This window comes from Diuraphis noxia, unplaced genomic scaffold (genome assembly GCF_037042655.1).
Source record: "Diuraphis noxia isolate RWA-SAM2 unplaced genomic scaffold, SU_Dnox_SAM2 contig0001, whole genome shotgun sequence".
NCBI classification, from domain to species: Eukaryota; Metazoa; Arthropoda; class Insecta; order Hemiptera; family Aphididae; genus Diuraphis; species Diuraphis noxia.
The window spans coordinates 105260251-105283267 of record NW_028301711.1 but is presented as its reverse complement, the minus strand read 5'-3'; the positions used below and the strand labels follow the sequence as shown (position 1 = coordinate 105283267).

Here is a 23017-nt window from a genome sequence, read left to right as displayed (position 1 = left end):
TTTTTTCATATCGGTTTTTAAAAAAACCGATACCGATAAAACCGATATTGCCAATATCGGCCGATAATCGATATCGGTTTTTATATCGGCCCAGCCCTAATAATTTCTTTTTAGAAATTATCAACTAGCTGTTATACTATAATTCATTTTTAATCACATATAATTTAAATGCAAGCTGTGCAAATATTATGTTAAAAAATATCTTTATTTTAATCTATTAATTAATTGATTATATAAGTAATATTATATACATTTATATATTTATAATTTATACTTAACTTATACATATTTAAAATGTTAATTTATTGCTCGACTAGTTTTTGTAATAAAGTTTTTATAATGTATTTCTTTTAATAAAAATTAAAGTTATTGAAATCTAAATAAATACATTGTCTTGATTGAATATAAATATTTAAGTTGAAAACAAATTATAAACATAATAGATAATATAATAAAAAATATTTTAGGCATATATTATGATATATGTAAATTCACACATGAAATGAATTATTCTTAGTTCATAGATTTGATTGATATCTTCATATCAATATTATATTATTCCATGATTAGTTAATTTTGAATGAACTACTTATTTCTCACTAATCTCATCATATTATTATTATATTATTCTATGGTAATTCCATTTTGAATATACTTTGAATATTCTATTACTAATTATTAATATACTATGAATAATAGATAATATAAACTATTGATAGCACATTGCACATTGATAGCATATTCATAGAATGATTAAAAGTGGCGCATTTGACCATTTTTGGATTAAATTATCAGATTGATAGAAGAATGATAGACCATTCAAAAATATGATATGAATATTCTGTACGAATAAGATGAATATTCATTTCATAAACTATGGCTATTTTGGTGCTAGTTGGGTACGTATGTTTATTAATTTATATTTAACTAAAATCTGCTGAAATATGGCACACTTATTGGAGCAAAATACTTGTCTTTATTTATACGTTTTTTTTTTTTAACAATAATTGATTTTGTATTATAAAGAAGTTATTGCTAATATTTTTTATTTCATTGTATTTAAATAGAATTTTTAACGTTCAAAATCTTCCTTCAAAAGATTATGTTAAGAAACCAAATTTTAAGTACGAGTTAAAGATACGAGTTAAAAGGTAAGTTATTTTAGCCAAATCAATTAAAAAAAAATTTAATCATGTTAAAATTTACTTCAACTTTCTAGTTAAAGTATTATTTATAAAGATATAATATATATATATATAGATCTAACTCTTATAGTTTTTTCATTTAAGTATCATAAACACCATGATTCCTATAATAATAAATTGGGATTAAACAAACAATTCAATTTTTTTTTATATTATGTCTCAAATACCCAATGATTATTTTTGTACTCATAAACATTTTGTAGCAAATGTATATATTTTTTTTTTTATGTTGCCATAGAAATTAGTAACACGGGCAAAAAAACTAAGTGATGAATAAATGGCTGAGTTATTTTAAGGGGATATATCAGACCTAGAAGAACTAGATGAAGGTGATGACATTAATATTGACAATCTAAATGAAATATTGAATCAATTTCCTGATAACATTGAAGTGAGTATCTCTATATATTCTATTAAACTATACATTTATTGAATAATATTATAATAATAATTCAGGAATTGTTTCTTACGCAAATAATTTATTGGAAGAGGATGAAGTCAATTTTGAAAATAATTTAATTATGCTTAACCAGAGGGAAATAGAAGCAGAAATTAAAGAGGAAAATACCATATCAAAACCCTGATTCAACATGGAAAGGAAACTTACCTGATCCACCTACTCACATTTTATCTCCCTATGAATATTTTAAACAGTATTTTGATGATGATATTATTCAGAATTTATGTGAACAAACTAATATTTATTCTGTACAGAAGTCAGGAAAATACATTGCTATATCATCAGCTAAGATTGAAAAATTTATTGGAATTCAAATGTATGTATTTATTTCTCACTTATAAGTTAATATAAGTTATTCTGTTTTTTCAAAAATATCATGCTTTGTTTTGAAAAATGGATATTGTCAAAATGCCAACTTATAGAATGTTTTGGAATGTTTCCAAATGTTTCTGATGTAATGGCAAGAAACAGATTTGACAACACGTCAACACAAGGTCTTACATTCACGTTAATGAAAATACTCAGATGTTACCCAGAGAACATAGCCAACATGACAAATTATTCAAAATCAGACTTTTTTTTTTTTTTTAAATACACAAAATTAAATTTATATAAGAGTAATTCAAATTATTAAATGAATCAAGATTGTCGGTTGAAGTAGAAATTATTTTATTTATTTTAAATTTAAACTGTTTAATTTTTCTTATCGATGTATAGTATATTAAAAACCACAATGTTTTATTTGTGGAAAAGTCCTTGCAAATGGAGGCATGAAACCAGCTAAACTCAAAGCACATTTGGTTTCATAGCAGAAGTTTCAATTATGGATGCAGCCGAAAAAATAAGTTCATTTGTAAATAAAATGCCCCTGTTGAAGAGAAGATTGCAGTCGGATAATTTAGCAAACTTAAAGTAAAGTTAAAATAAGTGGCGATTTGTGCCGCACAATAAATAATACAAGTGGCGATTAGCGCCGCACAATAAATAATATAAGAATAATTGACGATTCGTGCCTTACACAATATACTCAATTTGAGTTGCTATAATTTAACTACAATAAATTTGCACACGCTGGTGTGAGCACGACAACGTACGGTACACTACTATAATACTATATCACGGCGGCCGTGTTAATAATTCGCCTAGACGGCGCGGCAGCGTATGATAACATGGTGTAGGTAATCTACATGTTATATAACTCACAAGACATTAAAAAATTCAATTATAACTATAACTATAACAAAAATAAACAATACGATAAGTGATTATGTGTGTAACCAGCTATTTCTCCTGTGATTTCTTATTTCTTAATTATTATCTATTTACATAACATATATATATTTACATTGTTGCGGCGGCAACAGATGCTTTATTACAATGTGGAAAACTTCTAACGCCAAAAAGAGGTAGACCATTATCTAATACACCATCAAGTAAAAAAAGAAGAACTTTTACTTCAAGACCAACTAATGATGTTAGACATGATGAAACTGGACATTGGCCAATCCGAGTCATAGAAAAACTAAGGTGTAAGAATTGTATAACATGTTAGTCTACAACAAAATGTGATTAGTGTAAGTTACACTTATGTTACAATTTAAAAAACAATTGTGTTTTAAACTAACATAAAAAAAGTTTCTATATTTTATCCTATCATAACGTCTGAATATTAATCTAAGTACCTATTGTTATAATAGGATTATGTTATATTTTAAAGTTTTTATTTAAATTTTGTTTTCATTAAGTTTTGATTAATATTAATTTTGTTATCAATAAAAAGCAACAAGTCGTTGAATTTTGTACACAGTTTGATTTATATTTTATTTTATGTTCTATGATTTTAATCTTACCTAACCTATTGTGTTGTGTAGTTTGATTTGGGGTTATAAGTTAACTAAATAAATTCAATTCTTGTAATTTGGAAAATAAAACAAAAAATTTTTTAATTGCTTTTTCCCAATGATCATTTTAAGCATCATGCCTGTAAAACGTTGGCAAGTTTTTCAAAATTATAAAAAAATTTTTTCTTTAATTTAACTCAACAAAAGCCAAAATTGAGAACAGAAATTTTTTTTTTTAATTCATATTATTGCTTGAAGGGGTTAAGTATTTGCCTATTAATCAAGCAATTATAAATGGTAGTTTGGCTATAATAGGTTTGTAATTATAGCTTTATAATATATATATATATAATATTATACATAAACTTATTGAATATATTGTGATATAATAATATGTGTACCTAAACAATGTAATTTATTTGTTAATACATTATACAGGAATAGGACACACACAACTAAGCGAACTTTCTGCTTCAATTGAGATTCCTTCATTATCTTCTACTGCATATTTAAATAACAAGTCAACTATTAGTGATGTAGTTCAAGATGCCGCAATCGAAGAAATGATTAAGGCAGGTGATGAAGAGCGTAAGTTAGCTTATGAATGTGGAAATATTGATAAAGACGGAACACTAGTATGTATGGTTATTGCTGATGGACAATAGTCAAAGAGGAATTACCAGACAAAATTCAATGTATTTTCAGGAGCGGTATTTGAAAAATAAATTTAATTGGTTAATTTAAAAGTAATATGCAGTTTATATATTTTTTTAAAAGCATTTATAGTTAAAACAATATTGTTTGTAACATAACTTCCATAATTAAATCAAATTAAATTTTTTTATACCATGTATAATTGAATAAATAATAAAACTAGTGTTTTTAACTCTTAAATGTCCTGCAGACAATAGTAAAAAAATAATATATATAGGCAACAATCATTGGATTTAAAACAACTAAAAAGGTTTTATTTGTCAGAATCAGAAATAGTTATTGTTCAATTTGTCAACAGGCTATGACCAAGAAGGTTAAACCACCAAAGCATAACTGTTTTATGAATTGGAAAAAATATATAAAATGGCAAAATGCTTGTGTGTAAAAAACTCTGCAAAAATAAGCATCCAACTATTTCGAAATTGATTAGAAAAAAAAAAATGGAAATTCCTGCAAATGAAGCACACCAACTTTAGATGCTGTATGAGGTTAAAAAATATTAAAAATGGGACAAACTCAGACTGTAGAAAAATGTCTACAACATCTAATTTTAATTACAAAATACAAGCGTACAATATTGATGTGTTCGATTTTTTAATAGCTAAAAGTCATAACCTAAGAAAAAGGTGTACCTAATTAAAAAACTAACTTTTTATAGAATTATTATAATAACTATTTAGGTTCTATAATTGTATTAAATTACATTATTTTAGGGAACGGAAAGTCTCGAGGAAAAAGTCTCTAGGGCACAAATGTTATCACACTGTATAATTTATTAGTTTTGTGTAAAAATAAGTTGATAAAAATATAAAATCTACTATTCACATGCTATATCTAATCATATATCTTATATTTAGTGTGGAAAACTACAAATAAAATTAAGTTAACAATTATATACCTGCAGTTTTATATTTCAATCGTACAGTATAGTATAGGGATAGACAAAACACTGATCATTTTTGGTATTTACCTATGACGTCATCAGTAGATTATAGATTTGAAAGTGATATAATAAAATAAAACATTATCTCATAACCCGTATTATTATTTTTATAATTGTGTGACTTCTGGTATAGTATAAACTATAGACAGTGCAATATGTGTAACAGACGTTGAGACGTAGACATAGTACACAGTGATTTTAAAATAGTTTCAATTTTTCAAAAATGGAAAATTTTAAATCTAATAAAGGCAACATCAATTTTGCCTATAAAAGTTAAAAAAAAAACCTGCAAAAATCATATACAGTAGAAGTATATAGTGGATCCAAACCATCAGCATTGAAATATTTTGCAAATTTTACTACTGGTTTGGATTAAATTGGTCCCAATGTATGTATAATTAATGTATATAACGGGGTATATAATGTATTTATAATCGTATTAAATTATATTATTTTAGACATTTTTAATTAATTGACTTTTTCCAAGTTTAGGATTTAATTTATCTGGACTTTTTTCCGTGATTCATTAGATAATATTGATTTAAAAATATTAAAACAAACTTACAATTCATTATGTTTCAATGTATACTGAGTAAAACTTATATGTGATCTAATTAAGTATAGTACATAAAGCGCACAATAGTGAATTGTAGTGTAAATAGTAAGTTTTCATTGTTGAGCAAACACATAATTACCTGTTATTGGTTGGTACATGGTCATAACTTGTACTCTACTATAAAGAAAAACAACACTTAAGTACAGTTTATAGCTGTTCACTTAAAACGTGTCACACATTTGACATTTCTAGAATTCAGGCCGTACCTTGTGAAACAACAGCAAAAGACCATTTGATATGCCCATGCCGATCGCGCAATTAAAGGATCAGATTTTGATGTGCTGAACCAGCATATAGGTACAATATTTTCAATGTACTTGTTAAATTGTCTGCTGCAAACAATATTATGGGTTCTGGAACTTTCAGACTGGAAACAGCTACATAAAGGTCGACGACGGCAGCAGCCAGATAACGATGGGCTCGACACAATAATGAACCAGCGATTTACAGATTTTTTTAAACTTATAAGCTCGGACTAATATAGTAACACGTTAGGTTTATAGTAAATAAATAAAGCATTCGAGATTTGACTAATAAGTCACAGTGAAAAAGGGCGCGCAGTTATCAGAGAAGCGTTCATAAAAATTGTTATCAGGAAAAATTTTGACAAAAAACGAGGTGACATTAAACTGGTCAATGATCACATGGATCCCTTGACAGAGTTCTACATAACTGACGCAATACAATCTAGTTGCGGAGGATTAGAATGAACAAAAAAATTTTATGAATTGTAAACTTTTATACAATTATAATATGATTAAACATGCTTTGCGCAGGGGCGTAATTAAGAGGGTATAAATCTCCTGCAAAATTTTTTTTTCTATTAACATTTTATATTTGGTGGGGTAGGTTACTGTATGAGGCTAACAGATTTTCCTAAAAACATATAATTCCCCCCTCCCAAATCAAATTCCTAATTACACCACTGACTCTAGGTTATTGTATTGTATATTTGTATAGTAAGCAGTAAGGGCTAGTTCACATGAAAAGCGTTAAACGCGCGTTAACAGTAGTAGGTACCTAATGTCTGGAGCAGAGGCGTGCCCAGGATCAAATGTATCTAGGTCAGGACCGGTTATAATTATTTTAAATTATATATAATATACATTGTACACAATACCTACACATTTTTTTTTTTTATGAAACTTAATAATATTAGATTCTGAGGGGAGCGATGAATGTATTGATTTTACCATGATGTGTGTTTTAGATTCTGAACGAAGTGATGAATGTATTGATTTTACAATGATGTGTGTTTTTTTTTTGTGTCTGTGTACAGCATAACTAGTCAAAATAATGCTTCGATTTCAAACTTTGGGGGTGGTTTCCGATGTAAAAGTGAAGATCCTTGGTGCATTATAGAGGTCAAAAGTAAACATTTTCCAACAGCTTTCAAAAAAAAATGACAGAAAAACGGGATTTTTTACGCAAAGTCAGTTTTCGACCAAATCGATTTTTTTATATGGTTGTAATTCAAAAACTAATCACTGTAAAAACTTGAAATTTTCACCAAATGTTTATGGTAGTGCTATCTATATACAGTTTAATTTTCAAAAAATTTTGACTTTTTTTGAGTTATTTATAGACCACTGAAATTTTCGACTTTTTTTTTGAAGTGTCGGTAAAAAAAAGTTGGACGACCAAAAAAACTTGAAAATTTAATACAAAGTTCCTTATGAGTTGTTCTTATTATAGCTAAAAAAAATTAAAAATCGTAAGTCACGATTTTTTTTAATAAGCGTTTATAGTTCAAAATTTTACGAAATCTGTCAAAAACGCGAAAATTTGCAAGTAATTTTGAAGTTGAAAAATCATAAAATTTTTTGCGTTTATAACTAAGGATTAAAAATACAACACTAAGTTTTCCATAAGTTTTCCTTCAAGTAGCTATAGAGAAAACTCGAAGCATCATTATAGGAAAAATTTTAAGTGCGTTTGAATTTTAAATTTTTACGAAATAGTGTACCGATATAACGATTTATCTTCAAACGATTTTAAATATTTGTTATTATTCAAAAAGTATAAGTCGTAGATACTTGAAAAATTTACCAGTTATTTAGATTGGCATTTTCTTTACATGATTTAATTTTCAAAATATTTTGACTTTTATTGAGGTATTTATAGATAACTGATATTTTCAATTTGTCTGAAAATTTTTTTTTGAAGTGTCGATAAAAACTTTTTGGCCCTATCAAAATACTTGAAATTTTAATACAAATTCCTCATAGATTATTCTTATAGTGATTAAAAAATTATAAGAATACATAGGAACAATTTTTTTTTATAAGCGTTTATAATTCAAATTTTTACGAAATCTGTCGAAAATGCGAAAATTTGCAAGTAATTTTGAAGCTGAAAAATCATAAAATTTTTTGCGTTTATAACTAAAGATTAAAAATACAACACTAAGTTTTCCATAAGTTTTCCTTTAAAGTAGTTATAGAGACAACTCGAAGCATCATTATAGGACAAATTTTAAGTGCGTTTAAATTTTAAATTTTTACGAAATAGTGTAACGATAACGATTTATCCTGAAACGATTTTAAATATTTGTTATTATTCAAAAAGTATAAGTCCTAGATACTTAAAAATTTTACCAGTTATTAGGATTGGCATTTTCATTACATGATTTAATTTTCAAAATATTTTGACTTTTTTGAGGTATTTATAGACGACTGAAATTTTCAATTTGTCTGAAAATTTTTTTTTGAAGTGACGATAAAAACTTTTTGGGCATATCAAAATACTTGAAAATTGAATACAAAGTTCCTCATAAGTTATTCTTATAGTAATTAAAAAATTATAAAAATACATAGGCACAATTTTATTTTATTAGCATTTGAAGTTCAAATATTGACTTCCCAGAAAACATTATAACAATTTAAATATTATTTGTCAAATATTTGCTAGTTTTTTTTTTAAATTGGACATCATTTCTATAAAACTTTATTTACATTTGCAAATATCAACCAAATGTTTGATAAATTAATTAATACGTAAAAATGACGGCAATATTCAAATTATCTTAGATAGAAATTCATAAAAATTTTTCTTTTTAGATCTAAGATTTGAAAATTTAATACAAGGCTCCTAAAATATTTTTACAATAGCAGTTGAAAAATAAAAGAAATATACATGAATACATTTTTTTTTTTTAAAGCATTCAAAGTCTGAATTTTGACAAAATACATAAAAATCACGAAAATTCGCAAATAATTTTAAACTAGAAATTCATCAAGTATTTTCCTTTTATATCTAAGATTTACAAAATTTAATACAAGGCTCCTAAAATATTTTTACAATAGCAGTTGAAAAATAAAAGAAATATACATGAATACATTTTTTTTTTTTAAAGCATTCAAAGTCTGAATTTTGACAAAATACATAAAAATCACGAAAATTCGCAAATAATTTTAAACTAGAAATTCATCAAGTATTTTCCTTTTATATCTAAGATTTACAAAATTTAATACAAGGCTCCTAACATATTTTTACAATAGCAGTTGAAAAATAAAAGAAATATACATGAATACATTTTTTTTTTTTAAAGCATTCAAAGTCTGAATTTTGACAAAATACATAAAAATCACGAAAATTCGCAAATAATTTTATACTAGAAATTCATCAAGTATTTTCCTTTTATATCTAAGATTTACAAAATTTAATACAAGGCTCCTAACATATTTTTACAATAGCAGTTGAAAAATAAAAGAAATATATAGTCACAAATTTTTTTTATAAGAATTTACAGTTCAAAATTTGATTAAATACATAAAAAATACGGCAATGTTCAAATTATCTTAGATAGAAATTCATTAAAGTTTTTATTTTTAATTCTAAGATTTGAGAATTTAATACATGGCTCATAATATTTTTTTACAATAGCAGTTGAAAAATAAAAGAAATATATAGGCACAATTTTTTTTTACATGCATTCAAATTTTAATCTTGACAACATACGTAAAAATCACGAAAATTCATAAAAAATTTTCCTTTTATATCTAAGATTTGAAAATTTAATACAAGGTTCCTACCATATTTTAGATTCTGAACGAAGTGATGAATGTATTGATTTTACAATGATGTGTGGTTTTTTTTTTTGTGTTTGTCATTACGTTATGGGGCAGTAAAAATGCTTCGACTTTTAAGTTTTAACTTCAGTACCTTGTTAAATCAGAAAGTGAATCTAGTTGATTCTTTAGGGGATCAAAATTGAAAAATTCTTAATATTTTTCTAAATAATTGGGATAAACAAACTAAAAATTAACGGAAAAACAGGAAATTTTACGTACAATCAGTTTTCGACAAAACCTATTTTGATTTTTTATGTAACTTTAAAACGAATGACCATTGATACATGAAATTTTCGCCGAATGTTTATATAAGTACCTATGTTCTATCCACCATGAAATTTTTAAAACAATTTTACTTAAGTTGAACTATTCATAGGTATATGCAATTTTCAATCATTATTAGTTTTTTTTAAATTAAAATCGATAAAAATATATTTTTTGGTAGAAAATCTTGAAAATTTAATACAAGACTCTTAACATATTATTACAACAGCAGTTGAAAAATAAAATAAATTCATAGTTACCATTTTTTTTTTTATAAGCATTCAAAGTATGAATTTTGAAAAAATACTTAAAAATCACAAAAATTCACAAATTATTTTAAGCTAGAAATTAATAAAAAATTTTCATTTTTAAACTAAGATTTAAAAATTTAATATAAGATTCCTTACAAGTTTTTCAATCTTTATCACAAAAAAAATGTCCACCGGCAATGCAAATTAAATTTTTATAAGCAATAAGCATTTGAATTTCAAATATTGACAAAAATTCGTCAAAACCATGAATATTTGCGAATTATTTTGTAGTTCAAAATGCATAATATTGTTTGTATTTTTATCTAAGGTTATAAAATGCAACACTAAATTTTCCATAAGTTTTGCTTCAAATAGCTATAGAGAAAATTTGAAGCGTCATTATAGGAAAAATGTTTTGAGCGTTTGAGTTTTAAATTTTTATGAAATCGCGTAATGATAACGATTTATCCTCAAATCAGGTATTATGAATTATGATAACTACATGATAACTACACTAATTGATTAACCATGCCTTATGCAAAATGCGTCTTAATTGAAAAATCAAATATTTGTTTCAAAATAGAATATATGACAATATTTAAATATAATATATCCTAGACTGACAAATCATCTCCGTTCAGAATCGTTTTTCGTATACAATGATACCTATCATTGCATTCAAATTTAATCCCATCCATTACAGTAACCTACTGTACAGCAGAGCGACATCCACGACTTACCTGCTTTTTTTTTTGTGTCTGTCATCACGTTTTGGGGCAGTAAAAGTGCTTCGATTTTTGACTTCTGTACCTCGTTGATCAGAAAGTGAATCTAGTTGGTACTTTGGGTGGTCAAAAGTAAAAAATTCTTAATATTTTTCTTAATAATGGGGATAAACAAACAAAAAATTAAGGGAAAAACGGGAAAATTTACGTTTTTGATGTAACTTTAAAACAAATTACAATAGATACATGACATTTTCACCGAATGTTTAAATAAGTATATTTGTATATTCTATCCACCATGCAATTTACCAAAATGTTCGACTTATAAGTTGAACTATTCATAGGCATATGCAATTTTCGATAATTATTAGTTTTTTAAAAATTAATATCATTAAAAATTTATTTGTTGGGTAGAAAAGCTTGAAAATGTAATACATGGTTTCTACCATATTGTTACAATAGCAGTTAAAAATAAAATACATTCATAGTCTTTTTTTTATAAGCGTTCAAAGTTGGAATTTTGACATAATACGTAATAATCACGAAAATTCGCAAATTATTTTAAGCTAGAAATTCATAAAAAAATTTAATTTTAAATCTAAGATTTGAAAATTTAATACAAGATTCCTTACAAGTTTGTAAATCTTTATCACAAAAAAAATGTCCACAGGAAATTCAAATTAAATTTTATGAGCATTTGAAATTTAAATTTTTACAACAATGGATTTTCACTGGATTTCAGATTTAACGATTTTCTTATTTTGGTGTAACTCTAAAACAAATGGCCGCAGATAGTTTAAATTTTCACTGAATGTTTATGTAGGAATTTTCTATATTTGATAAAATTTTCAAAATATTTAGATTTGTTTTGAGCTGTTTACTGACATTTTAATTTTTCAACTTTTTTAGTTTTTTTTTCTATAAATATCGATAAAAATGTATTTGTTCGGTAGAAAAGCTTGAAAATTTAATACAAGGCTTCTGACACATTTTAACAATAGCAGTTGAAAAATAAAATAAATTCATAGTCACAATTTTTTTTATAAGCATTTAAAGATAAAATTTTGACTAAATACGTAAAAATTACGGCAATGTTCAAATTATCTTAGTTAGAAATTCATAAAGCTTATAAAAAAATGTCCTTTTATATCTAAGATTTGAAAATTTAAAACAATTCTCTTAACATATTTTTACTATAGTAGTTGAAAAATAAAAGAAGTATATAGTTACAATTTTTTTTATAAGCATTTAAAGTTCAAATTTTGACTAAATACGTAAAAATTGCGAAAATTCGCAAATTATTTTATGCTAGAAATTCATAAAAGTTTTTCTTTTTAAATCTAAGATTTGAAATTTAAATAGGGGAAAGATGGGTAAAATGGGGTAGTCGAGTAAAACAGGGTATATCCGTATAGGTGTTATTCGTCACACTGGAATCGATTGATGATAACTAAATCGTAAATTATCAATACAAGGCTTATCAAAACATGTGATGTTTAAATATTTGTTCTAAATCAAATATTCTTATCACAAAAAAAAAATTAAACTTTTAGCGTGTAGTCTAGAAACTATTTCACTGTCAGCGATTCACGTTTTTATGGTCTCCTTTCGGATATTAGTAACAGTTAATTATTATTATTAATTTAGTACTTTATAAGCTTTGTTTTTAAAAAATTCCAAGTTAAATCGTCAAATCTAAATTTTCATAGAAAATATTTTGTGTGACTTGTTAGTTTTGTTTAAGATGGGGTACCCCATTTTTAACCTTGGTTTTCATAACTCTTAAGACAGTCATTTTTTTTATGTATGATATGTTTACTAATTAAAACTAAATAAAATAATATAATGAAAAGAAATATTAATTTTAAGGACATTTTAACTATTCCCCATTTTACCCAACCAAGTACCCCATTTTAACCTACCATTCGGCTAAAATGGGGCGAAATACAATTTTTTTTTTTATATAAAAAAATAAAAAAACTATTAGATGACTATAGAATTTAATTACATAGATGTTTAGTGTACATATTAAAGAAAGTTCTTTGGTTTAGAAAAGTTCATTAAGTTCAACAGTTTAAGGGGTGAAGGCTATTTTCCCTTATTATGGTCCCCATTTTACCCAACTTTCCCCTACAAGGCTCCTAACATATTTTTACAATAGCAATTGAAAAATAAAATAAATATATATTCACAATTTTTTTTTATAAGCATTCAAAGTTTGAATTTTGACAACATAAACATTTTTCTTTTTAAATCTAAGATTTGAAAATTTTTATTAAGTTATAATTATATCCTAGACAGATAAACTTTTTCCGCTCAGAATCTTTTTTCCGTTTTTCGTATACAATGATATTATATATCATTGGATTCAAACTTAATTCCATCCATTACAGCAACCCACTTGTAACCTAATGTACAGCAGAGTGACATCCACTTTCCCGCTTTTTTATTTAATAACCACTATATAATATCTGGAATGCTGGCAACAAGTTAATTTCATATAATAATTGTCCTATCTACTCGTCGAAGGTACAACATTATCAAATTTATTTGATTCTATAGTTTCTTGAACAGATGTATCCTCAATTGACAGGCCCTGATTTACGCAAGTGGAGATGGAGCACTTGCACTTGGCCCCCAATTTTGGGGGGCCCCCGATCTCCGTGAATTGTAAAAAATTGTCTGTATTAAAATTTTTTTTTAAATTAATTATAATTCCCAAAGACCTTATACTAGTATAAGTCATTCCACACCTCAATATAACATATTAAAATAATAATAATAGAAAATTGTTTGAACATCGGAAATATTTGATACATAATAAGTAATAACTATTTATAGATTTCTTCCATCCAGTATTTACTTATTACCCGTCGTTGGTAACGCATTTCGCTCCCACAATTACCATTTTTGAACCATTGGTTTAGGTTATTCAATTATCCAAAGAAATGAATTGCGAAAAACATTAATTAAATGTTATAATTATTATAAATAAACTAATTTAGTTATTGTTGTCCAATATTGTCGTACATCATGTTAGCGTTGTGCCCGCACGTCACTGATCGCTTTACCATATATTATTTATTTTATGACAATATTATTATCTTGTTATTTTATTATTATGAATATTATGCTTTGGCTGTTATTTCATATTTTCATAATTCTATAATAATTGTCAGTATCGTGGTTTATAAATTTGTACGCTTGTCACTCACACGAGTTACACGTGTACTTGAACAGGTGAGCATCAATGTGAAAATTTATAATATTCGAAACTTCTTTTTTTAAATTTTCATGAATATTATTTAGACTTTTAAATATAATTGTTTTGAAAGTTTAATAGGCAATAACCAATAACTAATATGTCGCAGCTGTATTTAAACGAAAATTTAAATAAGGAAAATAAGAACAAAAAAAGCTATCAGGGTCTATGGATCGATTCTTTGATAAAATACTAGTTTTGGCTTGTGGTGGTGGGGGTAGGGGACCTCCAAAAATATTATGCACTTGGCCCTAATTTTATTAAATCAGTGCCTGTCAATTGAGGAACACGCTTTTTCAGATGAGTTAATTGTTATAGTTTGAAGAAATAAAATATTATTATAACTAGGTACACTGAAAGCGGTCTGTCAGCAGTATAAACACGCGCGCGGCTTGGCGTTTCACATGTTTGACACTACGGTATTAAATAACTCCCAATTTTTCTCGAAAACAAAAAAAAAAAATCATAAAATTAACAAAAATAAAGTTTTGAAACATCAATATTTTCAGAAAAATAAACTCTATAAAATGGCTATAGTGAATTATTTTTTGGAAATAATTAGATAAATAAATGTATTTTTTAGCTTTTTTATCAAAACATTAAAATATGAAATAATTATAGTTATTAGTGTTATTACTTATTACCCCTTTGAGTTTTATTACAAAACAAGAATTTTGATATCTCCATTATTTCGGGAAATATCGTAATGGGTAAATCCTTGCGGGACACTGTATATTATGTGATGTTTATAAATAGAACTTCCGGCAACGCGCGTCATAATCTTAATACACTTGTTCGGTTATGGAGGTAATGATAATATGTGAATTAGGTTGCCAATGATTTTCTCCTTAATAAATATTCAGCACCAGGAGCCTTAAGTTGAATTAATAAAAAAAATGTTCGAAAGACATTGCTTTTTAAAATGGCATTGTACTTATAGAACTATAATATATAATTATATTATTGTATACTTTAAAAGTTTCACTCTAACCTACTCATGAATAGGTTTTATTTAATAGTTTTTAGATTACAATAAAATACGCAAATTTCCTAGGGTACAAATTTGTAAATTAATAGTATAATATAATTCTTTTTCTTTTTAAATGGTACTTATTTTGCTTATAATTAGTTAGATGAGTTTAAACAATATGGATGAGAAAGATTAATTTTATCATAGCTAGGTGCCTAGAGTAGGTACCTACTAGGTACAGTATTCTTATATATCTACAATATTATCCATATATAATGTAGGAAATATAATATCATAAACCATATATTGTAATATATATTATTATAATATACCATACTTATATTACATATTTAAATAATGGTATTTTATCATAATACCGTATTATCACTACAGTTTTACATCGTACATTTATAAAATAAAATGTAAAATGTAATAACACATTTTTCCATGAATAGTATTAATATAATATACTCCCTGAATGGAGGTATCGTGACGCAACGATTCAAAACGTTCCACATATTATACGCACGTGAATATCATCCTCATTATTGTTGGGCCGTGACTTTTGAAGAAAAGAATTTTGTTTGATAATATCACATGTTAATTGTTATACTTTGTATCACGTTAAGTATTTTAGTATTTGTTATTTTGAATTTTTGACCAAAACTTGTTGACTACATTTTTGTTAACTATGTAGATAAAAACATTAATAACAAAATGGTGGTCAACGACTTATTCTCATTTGTTTAACTTTAAATGTATGGTTTGCCAGTAAATTTATATGTCTTATTGAGTAAAACTCAACGATTCACTATTAAATATTCAAATACTCATCACCATGATGAAGACTTACAAATTAACCGTTCATCAAAAGGCTTTCAGTAGTGAGTATATTACATATTGTTAATTCATGGATATTACATTCAGTTTTTTTTTTAATTTAACAATTTAAGGTTCAGAACTTATTGTCAATATTAAAGACTTTCCGAAAGCAATCATAGGTGATATTGTAGAAGTTTATCATTCAGACTCTGAACAAAATAAGTTGTTGCTACAAATTATGGCGTTTAAAGATGATTTACAAAGTAAAGGTAACTATTGTCTTACAAGTTTCTAATTCATATATGATAGTTATCAACTATTGTATCAATAGGTAACATATGTATTTAGACTTAGGGGGTATGGGGCAGTTGGGATTTTGGAATTTTTCCTGTCGTGCTAGTTCTATAACTATTTTAAAATAGTATTTTATGTAAAAAAAAAAAAAATCATAATGAATTATACATTTTTTTCAAGGACATTTTTTCTTCTAGTGCTTATCAAAATCAAAATAGCTATTGGATTTGTTAGGTCGCTGTTTAGTTTTTTTAATATCTGTGGTAATTACTTTACTTTAAAAAGAGTCATAAATAATAAAGAAAAATTTAGTACTTGGTTTTATATGATATGAACATTGTTTTGTATATTTACAAATCTGAATAATCTATAGACTATAGACGACTAATAGTACTATACAAGATACAGTCAAATATTTACTAAGCACAATTATGGAAAGATAGATTTCTATCTTTAATTGTGTCATAAATTAAACTTAAAATTGGTAGGCATTTAATTGAATTGAACAAATAAAAACAATATTTCAGATAGTTCTTAACTATATTGTATACCAATTTGGAGGCTTAACTATCCCTACAGCTAAAGTGGTTCTATCCCAACAAAACAGGTTTTTGTGTGTTGTTGGTTTGTAAGACAGAAATTTACATGCGAGTGTAGTGTCCTCTTAAGTGAGAAAACTTGAAGATTTTATTCTCTTGGACCATGGCAATAAAAAAATAATTTATGTACAAAATAGATTTTAATAAAATTATTAAGTAACTAAAGTTTTAAATAATTTATTATGAAATAAACTTTCTTATTGAATGTAAAAATTGTAATAATAATAATTTAAATTATTCACTTTTACTGTGTCTTATAGGTATAAATAAACTAAGACTATTGATGATAAATATATACTATATAATAGGTATATACTAATACAGCTTTTCCAAATATGTAAAACAAATTTTAGTTATATTTATATAATAATAATGCATGTTGGCTAAATTTTAATATTTGGTAAATTATGAAGTATGCTAGTTACTTTTCTGGGCCGAAATCTTTCTTCAATTTGCCCATAGCTACCTTTATATATTTTAAAAGCAATTTTATATTATTAATTAAAAATAAATAAATAAAATTAAAGCTTAGGCTAACCTATGTAATCGAAAATATCTTTATCTCATTTTGTTTAAAAGTTATTATTTATTTACAGTAGAACCTCAATTATCCGAACTAATTGGGACCATACCAAGTTTGTATTGGCAAAAATTCGGATAGCAAAAATTAAAAATGATATTATTTGTACAATGGATATAGAATATTATTATTGCATATTATTGACTTATTATACTTATAATTACATGTTATTTATTTATTTTTTATTTTTATTTTTTAATTATCCCGCGGCAACTAAGGCCATTGGGAAGGGGGTAGTACTGTAGGTCCTTGTGGAACTGTAGGTTGGTTTTACACGTGGGTGAGAGTTTTGGCAGAATTTCTATTGGGGTACCCGCAGGTTTCTGTCATGCACCGGAGTGGGGGATGGCGTCACTTGTTCTCCAGACACGTATTTACGTATCCCACTTGATTTGAGCATCATAGTGCTAAATTCAGGTACGATTTGGATACCAAAAAATTAAATACATTCCCTACTGGTATTCAGCACTCATATTATATTATATCATATTGTCAATAATCTTTTAAGACTATATATATTATATTATTATTATATTATATTTTTTATAAGTATTTTATAATATTGAAAATTTTCAATTTGACAGGTTATACATTATAATTATAAGTAAAACAGTTTCTAATGTTAATATGAATAATATGAATATAAATATTAAAATATATTTAATGAGTTACTATGATTTAAATAAATAAATAAATAAATAATAAATAATAATAATAATAAAAAATAATAAATAATAATAATAATAATAAAAATAATAATAATAATAAATAAATAAATTCAAACAAAATTAATTTTTGTTGAATCATTAGGTTTTGTTATTGAAATTAATAGTTTATTTTAAAAAGACATTTATGGGTTAAGTTAATAAGTTATTAAGCGTTAAATATATTTACTTTTATTTTTTCTAATATATATAACAATAGGTTATATCATCATTATATAATTATATAATAAATATATAAGGTTAGGTATGTTACATTATATATAACATTATATATGACAATATGTTAAGTTATATATATTATATTATTTTATTATATTTTTTATAAGTCATAAACAAAATACTGAAAAATTAAATGTATTTAATGAGTTTTTGCGTTTGGAGTATTTTCATCAATATTTATTGCCAAGCATCTTTTCTTTTTCCTTTTAACTTGAAAGTTTGCTTCTGTTTTTGATGGTCGGCCAGCTTGTATGCGTTTAGCACCTCTTGAAATAATAGATTTGCGTCTAGAACGTGATGTAGATTGTGTTCCAATAATTTTTCCATGTCGTTTACGGACTAAATGTTTTGAAAATTCAGATAATTGTTCAACTGAAGTAATGCGACTCAAGTAATTATTTATGTTTTTAAAATTTTTTATGACAAATTTATCATTTTTATTTTTTTCCACCAAACATTTAATATTGTCCATATTAGCTTGAAATTGTTGAAATTTCTGAATCAATTATGACCCCAAGTGTCTCATCAACCTCTGAAGTACTCGTTTTCTGAAAACCACTGTTACATGTCTTTGTGATACAAATATCTTTGTTTCTTTGGATAGGTAGATTTAACAATCCAATTCGTTTTAGTTTCTAGAGAATATTTCTGAATCCATTCATCACATGTAGTACTGTAAGATTCATGACTGTACTCCAGTTTGGTTTTCAAAAATATTTCAGAAACTGTTTTACTTATAACCTGACAGTAATTGTCAAATTGAAAATTTTCCATCTTGTAAATTACTTATTAAGCATATATTATAATGAAGTTAAAAATTAAAAACTTAAAACAGTAAAATAATGATTAGTTAAAAGATTATTGATAACATGATAACATTATGAAAATGCATGAAAATATAAATATTAGGACGATTTGAGTGCTGATATATGCGTAATATTTAATAATCAAATGTATGACCGTGCTAAAAATAGATTTATTCAAATAAAATAAAATATGATAATTTATTGATAAAGATATTATAAACATGATAACATTATGATATAATACAATATGTATTATAATTTTGTTTATGACCATATAATGTAACTTACCTTACCTTATATATTTATTATATAATTATATAATGATGATATAACCTATTGTTATATATATTAGAAAAAATAAAAGTAAATATATTTAATGCTTAATAACTTAACTTAACCCATAAATGTCTTTTTAAAATAAACTATTAATTTCAATAACAAAACCTAATGATTCAACAAAAATTAATTTTGTTTGAATTTATTTATTTCAAACCATTGCTATACTTAAGAATAATTACAATAGCATTAAGTAATTAGATTACCAAAATATTATACAATAGTTATTAGTTACCTATACATAAACACAAATAAAGAAGAAGTAAAAATAATATTTGGCAATCAAATACTGTTAAAATATACCTAGGTACGTAATAAAAGTAAAAATTTGTGAACAAATTTTTATTCTTAATCATAGTAACTCATTAAATATATTTTAATATTTATATTCATATTATTCATATTAACATTAGAAACTGTTTTACTTATAATTATAATTTATAACCTGTCAAATTGAAAATTTTCAATATTATAAAACACTTATAAAAAATATAATGTAATAATAATATAGGGAATAATATAATATATATAGTCTTAAAAGATTATTGACAATATGATATAAAAATAATATGAGTGCTGAATACCAGTAGGGAATGTATTTAATATTTTGGTTTCCAAATCGTACCTGTATTTAGCACTATGGTGCTCAAATCAAGTGGGATATGTAAATACGCTTTCCGGACACCGTGACTTGCCCGGAGAAAAATGCTGCCCGATGGTCGAGGATTGAACCCGGTCCGGCTGAGCCACAGCCAACGCAACATTATTTATTATTTTATTACATATTATGAATACAAGACTATTACTAAATATTATAAACTTTATAATGTTTGAATTTTCATTTGTTTTTTGACAAACTTTATCAGTTTTTTTTTACGAATTGCAGCTACACGCTAATAAACTGCAGCCAGGCGTGTGATATTTTATGTATTGACGTTTGGATAAAAGTATGTTTGAATACATGTATTGAAATGATATAATGTTCGGATAATAGAGGGTTTGTATAATCGAGGTTCGGATAATAGAGATTCTACTGTACTATAAAATATACAGGCTGAGCTCTTTGTACATTTAAGTAAATAAACTTACAATAATTTACTAAAATATACTATAATATAGTGGCACAAAGTTTGAGATATCAATTTGCAATTTATGGTAAGATTAAACGTTATTATTTGAACTAGGCCAATTTTCTTTATTAGTTGGAATTAGTTGCATCAGGTTTAAAAGTTGATGTAATTTACACTGGCCTTTTAAGGACATACAGATACACAATTAACAATATTAAATGCTATTGATAATGTTTCCCTTGTAAATAAGCTCAAACTTTTTGGTGTAACTACTGTAACTCATTCCTTGTTATGGTTCAATTCTTATCTTACTTTCTGATCTAGATTGTAAAATACATAGTTATTCTTCTTCCCACATTACCATTACCTTGGTTGTCCAATAGGGAGAAAACTCTTCTTTGCGGCTATTTAATATACTTATTAACAATGTGCAATGTTTTTAATTCTGTAAATTTGCACTTAGCTAATGATCTGAAGGTATTTAATATTGTAAATAACTCTTCTGGTTGTATAGATCCCCAAAGATGCATAGAGCATAGATAATTTTCATGATTGGTGCTCAAATAATGACTTAATCATTTTATACAATCCTTTTTCTGAATACATTCACTTATACATTTTAATTATTTTATTAATTCCACCTCTAGTTCCAGTCTTCACTATAAAAGATTTAGGTATTATTTTTTCTACCTATCTATCATTTAATGATTATATTAATTATGTTTTTAGTAAATACTTGGATTTATAAATCGTAACACTATCTGTCCCTCTAAAATGTATATATTAAACACCATATATATGTTACTAGTTAGCTCGGTGCTCTAATACGCTACTATTATTTGGTCTTCTCATAAAATATCCTATATTAATCAAATAAATAAAGTACTGCAATGCACCTATTTCGTTTATTTAAACCGAGTGGCGGTTAATATTTATACCAAATCCTATTCAGTTAAGGAGTAGTCGGTTATTTATTTCTACTACACGAATCGGCCTTGAGAACTGGGCTGTTGGATCAATAAAAATAAAGTTTCCTAAGTTATATTTTACAGTTCTTAGGAACTTATGACCTGCGTTCATAGACTTACACAATTTAACAGGGTATATTAACAAAGACAATATTTATTTAATGATTGACTAATAATTATGTTTGGTACACTATTACCTATACTCTGGACTTGAGGGTGGTATATTAAAGATTACAGGAGTAGTGTAGTATGAGTTTAACAATTTAATTATGTAGGCTTGACCGTGGTTCAGACTTGATCGTGTTATAGACCCTATTGTGTTTCAGACTCGACTGTCTGGCTGTGCCAATAATATATATTATGCTCGCACTCTACGTTCCTGTGTTCTGTTAACCTAAGCAAATTTACTGAGTGTGACATAAATGACGAGTCAATAATCTTTAAATTGTTACAGTACAAAACAAGTTATTAAAAATGAGCTTATTTCTTTGCTCTGCAATCCATGTAAATTTAAACCTCTAACTGAAAGATGAGTTGATTTTGATGTTACCTTTATTTATTAATTATTTAATATTGATATTGATGCTCCAGACTTACTTTCTAAATTATCATTAGCAATTTCTTATTTTTATTACAGAAATTCTCAAACTTTTAGAACAAAATTTCTTTCCATAACTCACTATTATAAGTTAACTATTATATCAACATTTTCTTGTTATTTCTTACTATTTTTCTCTTTTTACCTTAAATTATAATATATTATCAGACTTTGTACTGTACTTATGCCCCTGAGGCATTGATATTTACTTAAATAAATATATAAATTAATTAATTAATAATATTATAAACATACAGATAATTACTTTATTATTTTTCTAGTAATATTCACTGCCTAGTTGTTGGTATTGCTGTGTATCATTCCATAATCAGATCTGAGAGAGCATATATTCATTGTTTTTATTATTTTTATATACAGGGTGATTCTTTTATCAAACAACACTCATTATTTAAAAAAGTATTGACTTTTTTCAATTTTTTTTTTTCAAAATTGTAGATTTACACTCTTCTTGAATTGTTTATTATTTTTATATTTTTCACCCTTATATTTATTAGATAAACCACTATCAACTTTTGATTTTCAAACGGTAACCTATACTTAAAATTTCATAAATTAATAAAGCTATTTTTTTTATTAACTATTACGTTAAAATTTTAAATTTAGCACTAGTAGTTTATGAGTTATAGGTATTTAAAGTTAAGATTGGCAGAGTGGA

General features: G+C 25.6%; 2 protein-coding genes across 4 annotated transcripts in view; one reads left to right on the top strand and one right to left on the bottom strand.

Moving 5' to 3' along the window:
- Positions 1-6353, bottom strand: part of LOC149063084 (uncharacterized) — a 39636-nt gene extending 33283 nt beyond the window's left edge. Inside the window, exons 1-2 of one of the 2 annotated variants that reach the window (XR_016189526.1) lie at positions 5986-6353; positions 5859-5914 (exon numbers count right to left, since the gene is read on the bottom strand). Coding sequence is in view for 1 of the 2 variants with exons in the window: in XM_089216437.1 (XP_089072563.1) it covers positions 5859-5914; positions 5986-6011 (82 nt within the window). In the remaining variant the exon portion in view is untranslated. The remainder of the gene's footprint in view (positions 1-5858; positions 5915-5985) is intronic. The other variant, XM_089216437.1, reaches the window with a different exon arrangement.
- Positions 6354-15946: 9593 nt separating this feature from the next.
- LOC107169616 (GATOR complex protein Iml1-like) overlaps positions 15947-23017 on the top strand; it is a 64958-nt gene continuing 57887 nt past the window's right edge. Inside the window, exons 1-2 of one of the 2 annotated variants that reach the window (XR_016189525.1) lie at positions 15947-16208; positions 16278-16415. Coding sequence is in view for 1 of the 2 variants with exons in the window: in XM_089216435.1 (XP_089072561.1) it covers positions 16163-16208; positions 16278-16415 (184 nt within the window). In the remaining variant the exon portion in view is untranslated. The remainder of the gene's footprint in view (positions 16209-16277; positions 16416-23017) is intronic. The other variant, XM_089216435.1, reaches the window with a different exon arrangement.